Source organism: Formica exsecta, unplaced genomic scaffold, assembly GCF_003651465.1.
Source record: "Formica exsecta isolate Colony F162 unplaced genomic scaffold, ASM365146v1 scaffold969, whole genome shotgun sequence".
Classification (NCBI taxonomy): domain Eukaryota; kingdom Metazoa; phylum Arthropoda; class Insecta; order Hymenoptera; family Formicidae; genus Formica; species Formica exsecta.
This window is the reverse complement of record NW_021853732.1, coordinates 1,732-18,611: the sequence shown is the minus strand read 5'-3', so window position 1 is coordinate 18,611 and position 16,880 is coordinate 1,732. Positions and strand designations below refer to the sequence as shown.

At 27.8% G+C, this 16,880-nt stretch overlaps 3 protein-coding genes across 3 annotated transcripts in view; all 3 read right to left on the bottom strand.

Annotated features, from left to right (window-relative positions):
- LOC115245391 (rhodopsin-like) overlaps positions 1–8,675 on the bottom strand; it is an 11,896-nt gene extending 3,221 nt beyond the window's left edge. The window contains exons 1-3 of the mRNA XM_029823679.1: positions 8,215–8,675; positions 3,953–4,047; positions 1,694–1,804 (exon numbers count right to left, since the gene is read on the bottom strand). Of these exons, the coding sequence (XP_029679539.1) occupies positions 1,694–1,804; positions 3,953–4,047; positions 8,215–8,409 (401 nt within the window). The 5' untranslated portion in view covers positions 8,410–8,675. The remainder of the gene's footprint in view (positions 1–1,693; positions 1,805–3,952; positions 4,048–8,214) is intronic.
- Positions 8,676–11,215: 2,540 nt separating this feature from the next.
- LOC115245389 (proteasome subunit alpha type-3) lies at positions 11,216–12,639 on the bottom strand. Its single transcript, XM_029823674.1, has 4 exons — positions 12,470–12,639; positions 12,295–12,377; positions 11,703–12,094; positions 11,216–11,615 (listed from the first exon to the last, which is right to left on the bottom strand). Exons 1-4 carry the CDS (start codon positions 12,488–12,490, stop codon positions 11,347–11,349), a joined length of 765 nt encoding a protein of 254 aa, XP_029679534.1. The 5' UTR covers positions 12,491–12,639; the 3' UTR covers positions 11,216–11,346.
- Positions 12,640–13,573: 934 nt separating this feature from the next.
- On the bottom strand, positions 13,574–15,456 carry LOC115245392. The gene is made up of 4 exons (XM_029823680.1): positions 15,283–15,456; positions 14,797–14,908; positions 14,434–14,587; positions 13,574–13,728 (listed from the first exon to the last, which is right to left on the bottom strand). The coding sequence occupies exons 1-4, from the start codon at positions 15,454–15,456 to the stop codon at positions 13,581–13,583; spliced, it is 588 nt and encodes a 195-aa protein (XP_029679540.1). The 3' UTR covers positions 13,574–13,580.
- Between the last annotated feature and the right edge of the window lie 1,424 nt (positions 15,457–16,880).

Here is a 16,880-nt window from a genome sequence, read left to right as displayed (position 1 = left end):
TTTAAATTTTGGAAATATATAATGTATATAAAATTATTACATGCTTTTATTACAATTTGACGGATACTTCGATAAAAGCTAAACCGAAATATCGAATATTTAAAAGGATTTGCATAATAAAAAAATAATCGTATTACCGAAATTATTAATTACTCGAATATACGAATCAAACTTTACAAATGTGGGAACAGTCCTATTGATTTTTTGGGTTCATTTTATATTTATATAGTACATCATAATTTATACAATTTATTATAAAATATTAGAAAAAAAATAGAGTCAAGCAAAATGCAAGAAAAAAATGAAAAAAGAAGTTTTTTTTTTTGTATAACGCATTCATATATGGATTAATTTTCATACAAAATGTTAAAAAAGATTTCGAAAATTCAAGAAAATATTCTTTGATTTATTCATCTTTTTTTTTTGTAGCAAAAGCATGCATGTGATTTTTTAAAATAATTTCTCAATGTTCAGATTAAAAACTTTTGTAAAGATAATCTTGGTAAAAATTTAAGTATTTAAGCATTTAAGAAATAATCTTCAAAAGCGCGCGCAATTTATTTTTGATATCTTTCTTATTTTTACAATTCAAATATTATTAAATATTCCAATGTTTTTATTGAAGTAAACGACGAATTTATCAAGAGCTACTCTTTCAATTTTTGAATTTATATTTTTAACAAGAAGAGGGGATATATTAAGATAGGATATAAATACATCATGTATAAATTCTTTTTTCTGATGGAATAATATGGTTGCACTATGTGATGGATCAGAAATCCTAACTCGTTAGTGAAACATGTAATTTATTAAAGGAACAACCTATTGTTAAAGCGGATTAAAAAACCGTTTGATCTCTCGGTTACTCCCATATCTTTAGATGCGCAAAATAGAGCAAACAAGGAGATTACAAGGAGATATAACAAGATCATTTTTAATCCATCGTTAATTGCGAAGGCACGGATATAATAAAAGATTCTGAGATTTTTTCAGTTTTTCCTCAAACAATTTATCTTTATAATAGATTTATCATGCGCTATTTATATACGAATATAACTATATATATATAACTTTGCATTTTCTCGTTGTAAAGAAAATAAAATTCTTAAAATATATTTGCTTTAGCGGATACATATATTATTTATGTATTCATTATGTTACTTCTCGGTCTTTTACGCGATAAACGATGAGAAAATGGCGCAATTAAAATTTATCGGAAACTGCGCAAATTTATGTGCAAATTACGTTTTAAAGGTAGGTATTAACGTGGATATGATGAGTAACAACACTTCCTGGAGAACGTCGCGATGAAAGTATGTACGCGGTGGAAAGTCGAGAAATGCGCAAATCGATTATTTCACTATGCCTAATGTTTATATCATAATCCCTACATTATGTTCCATAAGGAAAAAGGGGAAAATTATTTTCCGGAGGATTAAATTTTATACATGACAAGAGCGGAAGTTTATTTTTCGCTGACGGCATGTTTTTTCAGTGACATTTACAAAGTAAATTAAGTAAATAAATAAATAAAAGACTCGCGTTTAAAATAACAAAATTTTAGTTTGTATAATTTTAATTTGTTCTCTTATCTTGATATATACAATATATATATGTGTGTGTGTGTGTATACATATGCATGTACGTGTATATCTGTTTGTCTTATGTACCTTATTAATGATTCACACATTACCTTATTGATAACATCCTCATTGGACATTTCACTAGCAGAAATCTTTCTATTGCCATTACCGTTAAATTACCAATACTGGCGAATCCCATGGTAGTCATAAACCACGCGTACCTAAAGTAGGGAATCTTGTTGCCATAATTATGTGTAATGTGAATCTACTAAATAAAATATATTCTAAGACGTAGATTATATATTCGTGAATTAATATTAATTTTATATTAAATGTCTTTTACTTATAATTAAGAGAGAAGTTATAATATATTAGTATAATTAATGTATGAAATTTTGCTGTTGGTTATATTAATATTATCTATACAAGGTATTCTATATGAAAGAACATACATAGAAAACTTGAAAATTGTAGGCTTCTTGGGAAAAAAATATTTCTAAACTTATACCAAGATTATTTGTTTTTGAAAAAAACATTTTATGGCTTTGACCTCCCTATATGTTTGATCGCTTCCCAAATTTAAAGATTATTTATATTTCTTAAAATAAATTATATATTTTTCCTTATATAAACCAATTCTTCTCATCATTTTGCATATAAAAATACAATATTAAGAGAGGTGAGATTATATAAAAGAATAAGTATTTTATATTATACAAGAAAAAGAAGAATATTTTATTTTAGAATTTTTTAATTCTAGAGTATATGTATCATTTTTTGGCATAACATATCCGGTACATTTTTTTTTTAAAGATTGGCGTTTCTAAAATATTAAAGGTCGGCAGCTGTGACTGAATAATGGTTTAGGACCTTTAGGACGATAAAGATTTCTCTCACTTTTAGCGTTTTCAACGAGAGCGTTAGTCATGTGATAACAGCTGTTCAGTGACAACTAAAGTTTTTATAGCATATCCACATATACAGAAATACCTTTTTGAATTTTCAGAGAAATAAAAAAAAAATTATTGTGTTTTATAATTGTATTTATTACTCTTTTAATATTTCTGATCCAGTGTGATTGCGTTTAAAACTAATAAAAGAAACAAGAGTTTTATTTATCACAGTATGTAAGAAATTATACATAGCCATTGAAACAAAGTCGCTTTGCACGCTTGGGTATATATGTGCGTCTAAGATCGAAAACATTTTAAAATTTTTGACACTTTATATTTTAAAAACTCAGGATCAAGTTTATCAATTTTATCCGGATTAATTGCAATTGAAGAATCTTATAAATATATTATATGATACACAAATGTGTAATAGTTCCTAAGATATTTTAATCGAGAAAGTATGATTAATATAAGAATTATGGGTAAGAAGAAACGGTAGCGTTCGATGATAGTTCGATGAAAAATGTGTAGTCATAACCGAACTGTCAATACTTTTACATACTTGATATCGAGATACTTTCCAGCACATATTTTGATATATGCATATATACGAAATATCTCGTATTAACTTGTCAAATCTCACCTTAATATTTTTATATGCAAAATGAAAAAAAAAGAAAGATTTCTGTAAGAAAAGATATATAGTTTTATTTAAAAAATAAAAATAATGTACAAATCTCGGAAACGACTTTATCTAAATTAAAGATACACTATTAAAACAGTAATGTCGAAAAAACAAACGACTTTTTTTCGAAACATTTTGTCAGAAAGCCTATAGTAAATTTTCAAGTTATATAGATTACTCCAAATGGGACTCTCTGTATATATACGTCAGATTTTCTTGTTTTAATATTTAAAATTTGAGTAATAAAAGAGTACATATTATTTCATAATAAAAATATTTCTCTTAAATTCTGACACGGCAAAAGAAAGTAATTTATATATTTTAAGCGCGTATACGTTATGCATGTGTGTGTATCTCAAATATAATGTATATATACACAATGTATATGTATACATCTTATCAATTGTAAATTGTATTTGAGTTGAGAAAAATTTTTGTTGATGTTTCAACTATAATATGTATATACACGATAACAATATGTACTATTAATTGTATTATTTGAATCGGAAAATTCTTATTGACGTTTCCACTATAATGAAATGGCTATGTGTGTGCACGTTTCTTGTAAAGTCCAGATTAAAGCAACGGAGAAATATCATAGTTAAATTTGATACTTGATGTAACTTGGTGTTCAAAATTTGCATGATATTTACGCACTGTTAAGATTAATTTTTAGTATTATAGGCAACATTTATTGTCATGAGAAGTGAAAACTTTGCCTTTATAAAGGAAAATGTTATTCTATTATATGTATATATATTTATTTAAATAATAAAAATAATGATATATACCATAGACACACGTCATGGTTCCAATACCATGCACCAGCGATCGCAGACATCATTGCGACAGGATTTCCCAGCGCAGCTACTAAAAAATCCCCAACCTGTTGCAAATAAATGTGTCAAACATTACAAAAAAATACTCAAGGCTATGTATATTAATCGATCGATATCGTACTTAATTATGTATAATTTAAAGTTGTTATTTTTTCTAATTGTTTTAAAACAATAATTCCGATAGTTTATATTATATTCCTAAATTTGGCAGTTAATTATATGTGTGTGTGCGTATATATTTACAAAAAAAGTTCTACATATATAAGACAATTAACAAAAAAAAATATATTGTATATAATACATCAAATCCATTGATTTGATTGATTGAATTTTTGAAAACAATGTCATCATAATAGAAAAACTTTTCCTGGAAATATTTTGGAGAATCAGAAAAAAAACATAAGTAATTTTATTACATATAAAATATTGAAATAAAAATTAATCTCACTTTTTCTCTCTCTAAATTAAATTTAAAAATTATATATAAAAATAACAAAATGTGTAAATATTATTTAAATTTTATATAAGTTTAAATTAAGTTTAAACTAAAGTTAGTTAAGTTTTAATTTTCCAGGAAAAATGATGTATATGCAACTTGATTTTAGTGTAAAAAGCGTTCTATTTCTATTTGAATCAATAATTTTGTCTATTTCTTTGATAGTTTGTTATGCACATTAGTATTTTGCGAATTAGAATTTTGTTTTTGAACAAGCTTTTTGTGAAAAGATTATGTATTACTTTGAAATATATAAGTTGACAACATTATTATGCATATTTTTGTCGCGGTTAGTTTGTAAAATCAATCGTTTAAGAAAAAAAACTTAACTAGACATTTTATAAAACATTGATTTTTCTATAAAGATTTAGCGCTTTATATACAAAGTCTTTGATTTTACAAAAGGTCTGCAACGTAGAGAGACGTCTATAGATCTAGAATATTTTTATTCTAATTTAAATTACAGTCAAAGTTCGTATGGGTTGTGTACATTAAAGAAAGATACGATATGAATACTGCTTAACATATTCAGAACCTGTTTTCGTATGCATGTCACGTGTATTTGTACGTCGTATAGTTAATGAAGTTTTAAGATTTTTCCTTATTGCCAATTTATACCGTGGCATCGTAAAGAAAAAGTTTTCCTTGGCTGTGTGACGAAATACAGTTGATTTATCACATAAATTTAAATTAAACATCTCCTATGATTTTTCATCCTTATTTTTCAAATAGAGGTGGCTTGACATTTGAAAACATGTTTTTTTCTAATGCACATCTTAGAAATATTTGTTTACATATATTATTTATTTGCGGTTAATCTAGGATAATTGCGTATAATAAAGCTAATCAAATAACATGTTTCAAATTTTACAAAAATTAAAATGGAAAAGATTATTTGTGTAGTGTATGTGTGTGTATATTTATATAAAATTTATATAAAATTTCCAGAATTCAATATGATATTGCATATTTTTATATATTAGATTTTATATACCAGATTAAAACAGCTTCTGTATTTAATAAATTTGTAACTCTCTCAAAATTTCAAAAGCATATAATAATATAGAAAAGATTTGTTCTTCAAAACTATTGTATATGTTAAATTTATTCTTGAATAGAAGAGACTGTGTGGAAAGAAACTAGCTAATTTTTTGTTTTAAATTATCAATTTTTTTATAAAACTTTCTTTTGTGCAATAATTATATTTTTATTAAATTAATTTAAAAAATCGCACAGTTTGATATTCATATTTTACTGAAATATTATAATATTAAGTTGATATTATCTAAGAACGCAACACATATCGTAACACATTTGCTTAATCCGAGTATTTATATTGATTTTATCTTTTCTTACAACAAATACATCTACTTTATTAGCAAATGTATTCTTCTACTTTTATTATTCCTCATTGTGAACAATTGATAAATATATAATATTACAGTATATATATAACAGAAAAAACAGAGAGAGAGAGAGAGAGAGAGAGAGAGACAATCCAAAAACATTATATTAGTAATATCAAATACATATAAAACTTAACATCATATACAAATCTATAAAAAATGCCTAAATTTGACCTTTATAAAAATAAAGTTAATCTAATCTAATAATATAGATTCTATAAAACGATACATAAAGAAGAGAAATATATTTTTTATATTTTGTCAATTAAAGATTAAATAGCTATCTATTTAAATAGCTAGTAAAAATTAATATTATTATATATATACTACACAAAATAATTTATTTTAAAAAACAATATGGAAATAGATAAAAAAACAAAAAATAAAAAAAAAAAAAAAAAGAGAGAGAGAGAGAGAGAGAGAGAGAGAGAGAGAGAGAGAGCATATGTACTTTACAAGAAAGTTGATATACGTATCTATATATAATATTACAGTTTTAACCTAATTAATTTCAAATTATATATTTTCTTCTCAAGTAGCTCTTTGTCAAATATAGATCATTTATAAACTTTTCGTCATGCTATTATAAAAATAATAATTTTTAATTATTTGGTTTACACATTTACCGCAGTGAAAACAAATTTTAATATTGTTTATGCGAACTTTTATAATATTGCTAAATTATAAAAATGTCGAGATGTCTCTAAATTTTACTATACATATATACATATATGTAGATAGGATTGTTAAACACACATAATTATTTATAACTACACTTTATAAATATAATATAAATAATAGAAAGATTTTTCAACTATTTGTGCATCGAAAATTATTTTAAAATGAAATTGTTGTGTGTGTAAAGAACGATTTTGAATTCTGAGTATATTCCAATACTTGAGTTTGCAGGTCATCAGTTACAGAATTTGTCCAACAAATGATTTCCCGATATTTTTGCTAAAGAAAAATTGGTATCAACTTGATTAAAATATTCGTAGATAAAAATTGTAATTCTAGGATACCTTGTGTGTATTGTAATTTTGAAAAATCTTTTTATTACTTATAATATATGAATGAAATAAATATAGAATATATACCTATTCTTGTAAAGTAAAAATCGAAGAATTTAATATCCGTGCAAGACAATAAAATACTCAAGCATAAAATAAATAATATTGTCTAGATTATTATGCTCCATTTTATCATATTGACTACATGTTATAGGAATACTGTTTTAAACGATAGAGTTTCTCTCATAATGCATAGCATGATATTGTAGTTATGAATAGATAAAATTATCCGTATTGATCCAATTGGCATGTGATAGTTTCATTAATTTGCATTGCAAATCAAAACAATAGAGAAATTCATTAACTCCGTATTGTTTTAAAATTTCAATCTGCAATTAGTAATTTTCGCAATGTCATAGGATAATATGCTTTTGCAGTATAGAATGATATCAATATATATATAATTATATTGAAATAACAATATTAATTAAACCAGGTTTTTATAACTTCTATATATAATTAAATAATTAAAATATGTGTGTTGTATTTAATCAAATAATTAAAATTTATTTTTCAAAAATTGGAGAACTGTATATGTGTGTCATTACTTTCTTAAATTGTTACACATTTTTCCTTTTATAAACTGTTGTAGATAGAAATCAATAGAAGAGATATTTCTTCATTAATTACAGATTAATTAAAGGTCTTTTGAAACTTTCAGAGTATTGGATTCTTCTTCCTTTCTCTACCTTAGGATGCTCACAGCTTGATAAAGTTAATAAATCTTTATTTATCTTTTTGTTTGTCTCGGCTTTTATATACGATGATTTTTCTTCTTGACGTTTGTAATATTTATTTTCACATAAATTGGATTAGAGAAATATACTACATGTATATAAGGTATTAAAATACAAAGATATATATTTCTTAGCAAAAGATAAATATAAATTTCTTAGAAAAAGCTCTGACATATTGTATATATAGAGAATCTAATTTTATTATAATTTTCATGATGTCTCTTTGTGACATTTGCGGTTGCACATGTTTTTATCGTTTTATTATTAAATGTTTATCGTTTTATTATTAAACGTTTATCGTTTTATCGTTTTATTATTAAACGTTAATCGTTTTATCGTTTTATTATTAAACATTTATCGTTTTATCGTTTTATTAAATGTAATATTAAACGTAAAAAATGCATTATCGTTAAAGTTGCATTTTAAATGTAGAGAAGTTAATTTCTGCGCGCTGATCATTATCTGCAACTCAAATTCGATAGAGCGATATGGCAATAATACTTACAACCATATTGGCGAGGATCACATTGTTGGGTGTCCAGAGCACGTTGGCTTCTTTGACAATTGTCAGGATAACCAATAAATTCAGGATGAATCCGAAGAAGCCGATGATACCGAGTACGATGGCCGCGAAAATGTAAATATCGGGCAACCCTTGTTCCCCGACATCCGGCGGGCTGGTGCTCAGATTCAAAGACATGTGTACTTCCTATCGTCGAATAGGATTTTCGGTTAGATCGCGGAAATCACCTGTTCTATGATAGAAAGAGAATCGAAACACTCGGTCGACAACAACAGCGGAATTAATGTGGTTCTGTCTCGCTCACTTGTAAAAAAAAAAAAAAAAAGAACCTGAGAAAACGAGCGGCGGGAGTAACAAATGAACAACGAGAATAACAAATGACACAACGGCAAATCCGTCCCGGCCGTATTAATCAAAACCAGTGGCAGAATTTCAAAGTCATACTGCCCTTATATAAAGTTCGCCCAAGCCGCCCCCGCCGCACTTTCCCCAGCCGTCCGGCAGCCAACCAACCCCTGACAACGTGAAAAAGCAGCATGCGCGCAGATGAAGCGGATCGCCAATGTTTCTTCATCGAAGCGCGATGTTCGTCTATTAGAATTACGTTCCAACACGCAACATAACGCACGCGCGCGCACACACACACACATCTTTGTTATAAATTATAAGCGCAATATTTTAAAATAGTATACTTATACATAGAATTAGTCATTAAATTTCCATTTTTAATTAAAATATATATTTTATAAAAAAAATGTTTTAGATAAAGTCATATTTGATTTCGAAAAAGATATCCTATAAGCACAGCTTTTTTCCAGATAAAAGCGTTTTCGAGATTTCAAGTTTTCTTTTTTTTTATTTTTCTTACTCGGTTCTCCCTGTATGATTCTACGTATAAAAGGTAGAATCATAAAAAAACAAATATTATGAGATATTCCATAATTTATTGTGACATATGTGACTTAAGATATGTAATATCTTGTAAAGTATTCATTCTTCCATATTAAAGAATTTGTTGAATTTTTCATAGAATAAGAAATAGAATCGTTTCATATGATTATATGCAAGTATAATGTTGAATCTGCAAGATACAATTTCACATTTAATTTTAAATGCAATTATACATATTTTTTTATGTTAATTCGATTTATTCTGTACATGACAGTAAAAAAAGATGTATGGTTTCGTCAAAAAAAAAAAAAAAAAAATGAAACCGGAAACGCCTTTGGAACCAAATTGTATTGATCATAATATATTTTCCTATGGTTTCGTAAAAAAAAAAAAAAAAAAAGATGATACCGGAAACGCCTTTGGAACCAAATTGTATTGATCATAATATATTTTCCTGGAAATCAAGTAGAGCCTCTTTATCTAAAACATTTCTCTACAAAACACGTATCTTAAAATTTATTAGGGATAACAGGATAGATTTGATAATTCACTTTATGTGTGTATTGTTTCTATTTTCATGAATGTCGATTTGCTTGAGCAAGAATTCTGCTGTAATTTAAATTACTTTTTGCTTTTCTGTAATTTTAGTTCTTTTAAGGAGAGAAACAAAGAGGTTCAATTTAAATTATATATTTAAAGTAAACTAATGTGTTGATAAAACCGACACTATAATCTTTTATATATCGACCAATCATGGAATGTTTTAAAATTTCAAAGTTCGTGAACTATTTCTTCCCATTTGCGTTTTTTAATCACATTATTACAACTCGATACTGTCTCCATATTGTGTTTCTATCTCTCTTTCTCTCTCTGAAAATAAAATTCTATCTGGTTCTCTAAAACTCACTCAAGTTACGAGATCAAATTACGGTATCATCTAAAATAATTGTCATTTTCTATAGAAGAATACAACGTTTTGTGATGTTTGTGTACTCTCCGATTTGATTTGGCGATTTATCGAGAGAAAATATTACTTTTTATTTTGGCATGTCTTTTCTCTGTTTCTCGTAAAAGCGCGCATATTGTTGAGAAAAATAAACCCCCAAAAATAGTGGAAGAATTTATAAGGATTAATATTAATATTGTATTTTTATCGCGATAATTTTTCAATGTGTTAAACAGTTAAACAATTAAAATTTTGACAAAACGATTAATGATTAATGCAATTTGAGAAGAGGAAAAAAGTCTAGTCATCATTTTAAAATAGATTTCAATTTCTTTTTTTAAATGGTTTTTGCTTAAAAAATTTCTGTTTATAAAAATTAACATATAGATATTCATAATTATGTAACTTCTCGTTAACCAATAATTGATCTAAAAATTGGAAACAAATCCATCATTGAAGTAATAATCCACTCTATGCATAACATCCGTTATTATTAACATTTGTTCAATTACTGTGAACAAACCCGTCATTATTGTAAGGAACTCGTACTCGATAATTATACTTATATTACGTATATTAAGTATGTATATTACGTACGATAGTTTATTGCGATTCTTTGCAATTGCACGATTAAATTGTATTAAACCTACATGAAAACATGCGGAATAAATCTGCGAATTTTCTCTTGTATATGACAGAAATTTTTGTATAATTTGTTACAAGTTTTTGTAGCGAAGTTTTTCAACATGCTTGCTAAGGTCGGGAGATAATACCTTCATTGGAAGAATTTCTGCACGCGTTATAAATTGAAGACTGATTGCAACAAATACCTGGCTCACATTTTTTTTACGAACGTTGCTCCTTAATTTCATTAAAAAGAAATAACGAAGATGATATTGTTGCGCAATTAAATCGAGCTTGTTTTTTCGTTATATGCTGTTATTATAAATTGGATATAAAAATACAATCCAAATAACATTAACAATTATCAGCTAAAAAAAATTCGAGCGTTAAATAATCAATTTTCTACATAGAAAAAAAGGTAACGAGTTGAAACTCACAGATAGAAATCTATAATTTTTGTCTATAATCATTTCTAGTATACCGCATAAAATTTTTAAATATCATGCAAACACATCAATGATGTTTTCTTAAACAAAGGACTCTTTATTTACTTCATTGTTAAAATCTTGAATCGGTGCATATATATTTGTGTATTAATATTTAATTTTATCGTTTGCAATACAAAGAATTTTAATGGCAGTAATCCTAACATTTTACATATCCTCAGTATCGCTATCCGAATCTTCCGCCATTGCCTGCCGTGCCTTCGTCTCGGCCTCAGTTTTTATATCGTTTGGTACACGTTCATGTCTTCCATTGGTATGGACGCCAACCCAACTCATTTCCAATTCGAACTGTTTATCTTTCAATTCATCATGGACGAGATAAATAATACGAGCAGCTTCTTTAACTAAATCCTTAGATGACATCTCTGGTAACTTTAACTTTTCGATTTCTGTTTTTGCCGACTGTTTTGCTTTACCTATGAATGATATATATATACATATATATATATAAAGTATAAATTTCTTTATATATATTCCAATTTTGTTATCAGTATTTCACTTACCTACTGCACAACCATAGTAACCATACGATACTCCTGATGGGTCTATCATATATAATGCTGGACCGTCAGTTTCATAGGCGCTGAGTAGAACGGAGCAACCATAAGGACGTACAGCAGAATACAAAGTATATGCGTGCATGTACATGGATACCCTTTCGTTTAAATACTTCAGTGGAATACCAACTCCGTACTGTGCCTTATAACTCGCAGCTTCTGATCTTGCAGTCTCTGCGATTTGTCTTGCATCTGATATTATACCAGAGATTGCCATACCAACATGTTCATCTATATTGAATATCCGTTTATTAGCACCTACTTCATAGAGTTTTGATGTCACTATCTTCTCTACAGCAAATACTACACTGTCTTTTCCTCGTAAGCCGATAACTGTTCTGCAACAAGATTGCAATCACATATATACATAAATAAAACATAGATATATGTGTACTTCTTATTTTTTTTATGAATATTTAATCAAATATTCTATACAAAATTGATTTACACTATTATTAATTGTTATGTAAGGACAAAATGCAGTTACTATTTAAATCAATATTATGTAAAAGTTTATTAAAATGAATGTAAGACTCACCCTCCATTTTCTACGGCTTTCTGAGCATATTCTACTTGAAATACGCGTCCGTCTGGCGAAAATTGCGAAGCGGACAGGTCGTACTGCAAGAAATATTAAGGTTAAGTTCCAATGTCAGTCACATTTTAACATTATTATTCACAACCATATCTCGCGTAATGCATAGTATACTCACCCCTGTGCCTATCGAACTCATTTCTCAGAAAAGATATACAGAAAGTAACTTTAATAACTGTAATACGAAAAATTGTTTACACGTCTACGACGTGAATAGGCGAAAATCAAACGACTCGACCAAACTCGGCGCTTGCGGTACTTGCAATAGTCAGCGCGATTATCAGGATAGGTTAGATAAAAGCTAAAAGCATATATGCAACGTCATCTAGTGGTAGAGAGCGGCAGACACATGTGAACGAGACATTATCTTTAATTATATATATACTTATATAGTTAAAGAACATCATGATGATAAGATCTCAATCTCCATCACGTTTTTTTTATCATTGAGATTTACGAGTAGAATAAATAATGGTTTGGATTATTTTTTCACTTTATGGTACGTTTCTAAAGTTGATATCAGATTTGCAAGGTTGGGTATAATAATTAAACAGTTAAAAGATGAGTTAAAAAGTTAATAACTTTTTTAAACTTAACTTAAGTTAAAAAGTTGAAAAGTCAATAACTTTTTAACTTAACTAATTTTAAACTTGTTAACTTTTAACTTAAACTATTTATTTTTAAATGCATTAATGTTAATATTTTTTATACAAGTTAAAATAATTTATCAATATTAAAGTCGTGTGAAAATGGTTGATCGTAATGCGAATATTTTATTTATCGTACAACAAAAGTTTGTCCGATATGTCGATTTGCTGTTGGATAAAGAATTAACTTTTATTTTTATATTTTTTGTACGAATAACAATGATCAACAAGACATGCAGAAAGTTATCTTAGTACTTTTTGGACACGATATTATATTTTTTATGAAAACAAGATTATTATATAAAATGCAAAACATAATTTCAAAAAATAATTTTTATTTTTTTATTAATTATAACAATATTATTTCCATTTTCACGAGAATGTCTGTATGAAACTAAAGCATTTTTAGCTTATTGGATGATTATCATTATAATTGTGCTAAAAAATAAGGCATATATAATTTCTAAAATTTTATAATAATACTAAAATATTATTTATTAATAAACTTTAATTATAACATAATTTTTATACAATTTAATCTAAGAAAAAGAGTGTTTTATAGATATGATATTAATGTTTGCATTATCTTTTTTTGCTTTGCAAGAAATTATTTATGTTCTCTTTTTTACAGCTATACTCTGGTGGACATCGCTCGATATTGCCGTATTCAATCGCCTTTCGGAATTCAATCATTATCTTCTCGTAGTTAGATTCTGCACCAGATAAGCTTCTGCAAAAACACAAATTTTACATGGTAATATCGATATTTCAATTTGGTAGCAATGCTCGGAACTTTCAAGCAACCCATTAATTTGAGCAATTTAAATTGCGAGCTTTAAATTGTTCGAATTATTCGAGTTTAAAAATATTTTTGAATAAATCTCTCTCTCTCTCTCTCTCTCTTTATTCAAATTGATTTCAGGTAATATTATGTAAAATTAGGTGATGTACTAAATAATAGGGGAATAAATAGAAGCCATTTATTTTTAAATGTTCTAAATATTAATTTTAATCGAAAATTATTCGAATTATTCAAATCTTCGAGAGCCATAAGTAAACAAAATATATTAACCAATCTCAAAAATATTTTTACTTTGGGTTTACATTCACAAATAATAATTTTTCCGCACTGTTATGTGCATCAAAATATTTTTCAATTTTCGGTCTAGCTTATTAATCATAAATCCGTTAGAATGATAGATAATTAGTATGTCAAAAAAGCCGATATGTGAATATTAGTATAGAGAGAATAATCCAAATATACCGCATAACTTTTGATCTGGAGAGTTTCCAATATTTATTAACGTTTAATGATTTTTGCGCTCTTATAAAATGTAAAGCGTACCGAGTACTTCTTTATGTGATGCAGAATATTTAACTTATCAAAATATGTCTTTATTATTATAAATTATTTTTTAATATTTTGTATACATACTGCGGCATCAATTTCATCGTTTGCAAGAGCATCTCAGCCGCACCGAGATACTCTCTCGCTATGTGTGGTTCTTCGCAAGCTGCTCTATATAAACAGGTATCACCGATCAGATATCCAAGAGCTAGCGCGAGTTCACCTTCCGACACAATATTTTCTGAAATTAGCAGAAAAGTGGTTACAACTTTATATATAATAATTTTTAATTATAAAACACATACGTTTATTCTCTCTCTTTTCGATCTTTTATTCCGTTGAAATTTTAAAGCGCGATAAAACATTAATTATTCTCTTATAGAGTCGATTTTTGTCAATGCAATTATCGGAAAGTATTTTCGAATGAACATTAACGATTGCTGAAATTACCATCCTCTAATTCGCGTCCTTTGTAGCCGTGCTGTCCTATATAGCCGGCGCCAAACACAACCACTTTGAGCACCAAAAGAAGTAGCAGATTCGAGAGATTTAAATTGAGTACCTGCAAGATTACTTTTAATATAACTCTAGTTCAAATTTTTAATTTTTGTCATTAAGTATTCTGGTAAAATAACTTTAATTGGAATAAATAATATTCAAGTAAAATTATCTATATGCAGAATATACACGCACATAAAATTATATATTATATAAATTATATACAATTACATATACATATATGTATATTTATACTTCTGAATTCTCTTTCTTATTTATCCAATTCTATGAATCTTGATTGTTTAATTAATTCTATAATACTGATTATAATTGAAACAATATTAATTTATATATATATATGTTGTTTAACATTTATCAAATATAGAAAATGATCACAATGCTTGGAGTCGTTGCATAATGACGCCTAATTTTGATTACCTGACTGCTGGTCGTCGATCTTTGCACGATTTCCTTTGCGATCTCAGCCAGCATTGATCTGGCATATTTTTGATCATTGATTCCTTTGTAAGATTCTCGATTATCGGCGGTGCGAGCATATATACCGCAGATTGCCAGTACGACAATCACAAACACTTTGGCATTAATTATCATCTTTCTAAGTGACACACGTGCGCGTAATCAACAAGACAGTCTTCCACAAAAAAAAAACCATAAATCTCGGTAATCGCTTAGATTAAAAATATCATTTTTCGTGATTCCTAGAGAAGTATCGAGCAGAATTTTTCTTTACTTTTTTGCGAAATCTGAAGCTTTTAATATCTTGTACAAGCGTAAACTTGGTAATATATATACTGTATTGTAAGTTGAGATATACCAACAAAACATTAACTTTAATGCTCGAAGATAAAGTAACTTTGCAACGATATATCAGCGTACTTTTATATTGGACGCGCGTGTTGCGCTCCCGGCAAAGCGTGAAGCCGCTTTTATCCATGTTCACCTGAGCTCAAAGTGACCGTCATCCTTTGATTTTCTCCATTGTGACAATAAACCATGCAATTGCTAATGACACCTATTAGTCGCTCTCCAACTCTCGACCATACGCTCTATGCGCGCATTTCCTTTACGCGTTGACGGAAATAAACGGTGAAAGCACATCACTTGCAAACTTTTACCCGAATAAAATGTCGGTATTGCAATTAAACAATGCATTCACGTAGATCGCCATTCAAAGTATTTCATCTGTTCGATAGCTTTTTCAATGCGTATTCGTGTAGATGTGCCATTGGTATTTATTTAATACTTGCTATCTAGGCAAAAAATTCGAACAGGGATTATATATCGCAAAAATATTTTTACAAAACGGCATTTTTAACATACTAGAACACTATAAACGCACGCTACGTGCGCGCCATTTATTTTGTGCGTGTGTGTATATAATTATTTACATGTTAACTCTAGTTTTCCGCTTTTTCAAAATCAATTAAATAAAAACTACACACACTTAATATTTGAACTATCAAATGTGTCGCTCACAAGGGAACCTCGCGAACCCGAAAATTCTGATTTTGATAAAACTTTACAGACATGTAGGGAGTCAATAGATGAATTTAGAAAAAGAGGGGGGGGGGGGGGGGGGGGGGGTGTTAATAGATCAATTAAAAAATTTTCAGATGCGGCCCAAAAACGGTTCTAAGAGGTGAAAGCACCCCTCATATATAAAGCGGCTTTTTGCTTTTATCGATATATCTCGAAAACTATTCTAGATATCAAGAAAAGTTTTATATACAAATTTCATGGTAAAAATAGCTCTATTTAACCACATTAATAAAAATTTTGAAAAATAATTTTTTTTGGAAAGTATTATTGATTGTAAAAATGTTAAGAGTTTTTTTTTATATCTCATGAGATGCTACCCAGAACTCTGAATAAAAAGCCGGAATAGCAAAAAAATTTACCTTTAAAATATTTAAAATTAATTTAAAGTATACTTGTATATAAAATTTAATATTTTGTTCAAGTAAAATCCGAGTAAAAAGGCAAAAGAGCCACGCGCAGTTTTTAGGGCGCAAAGG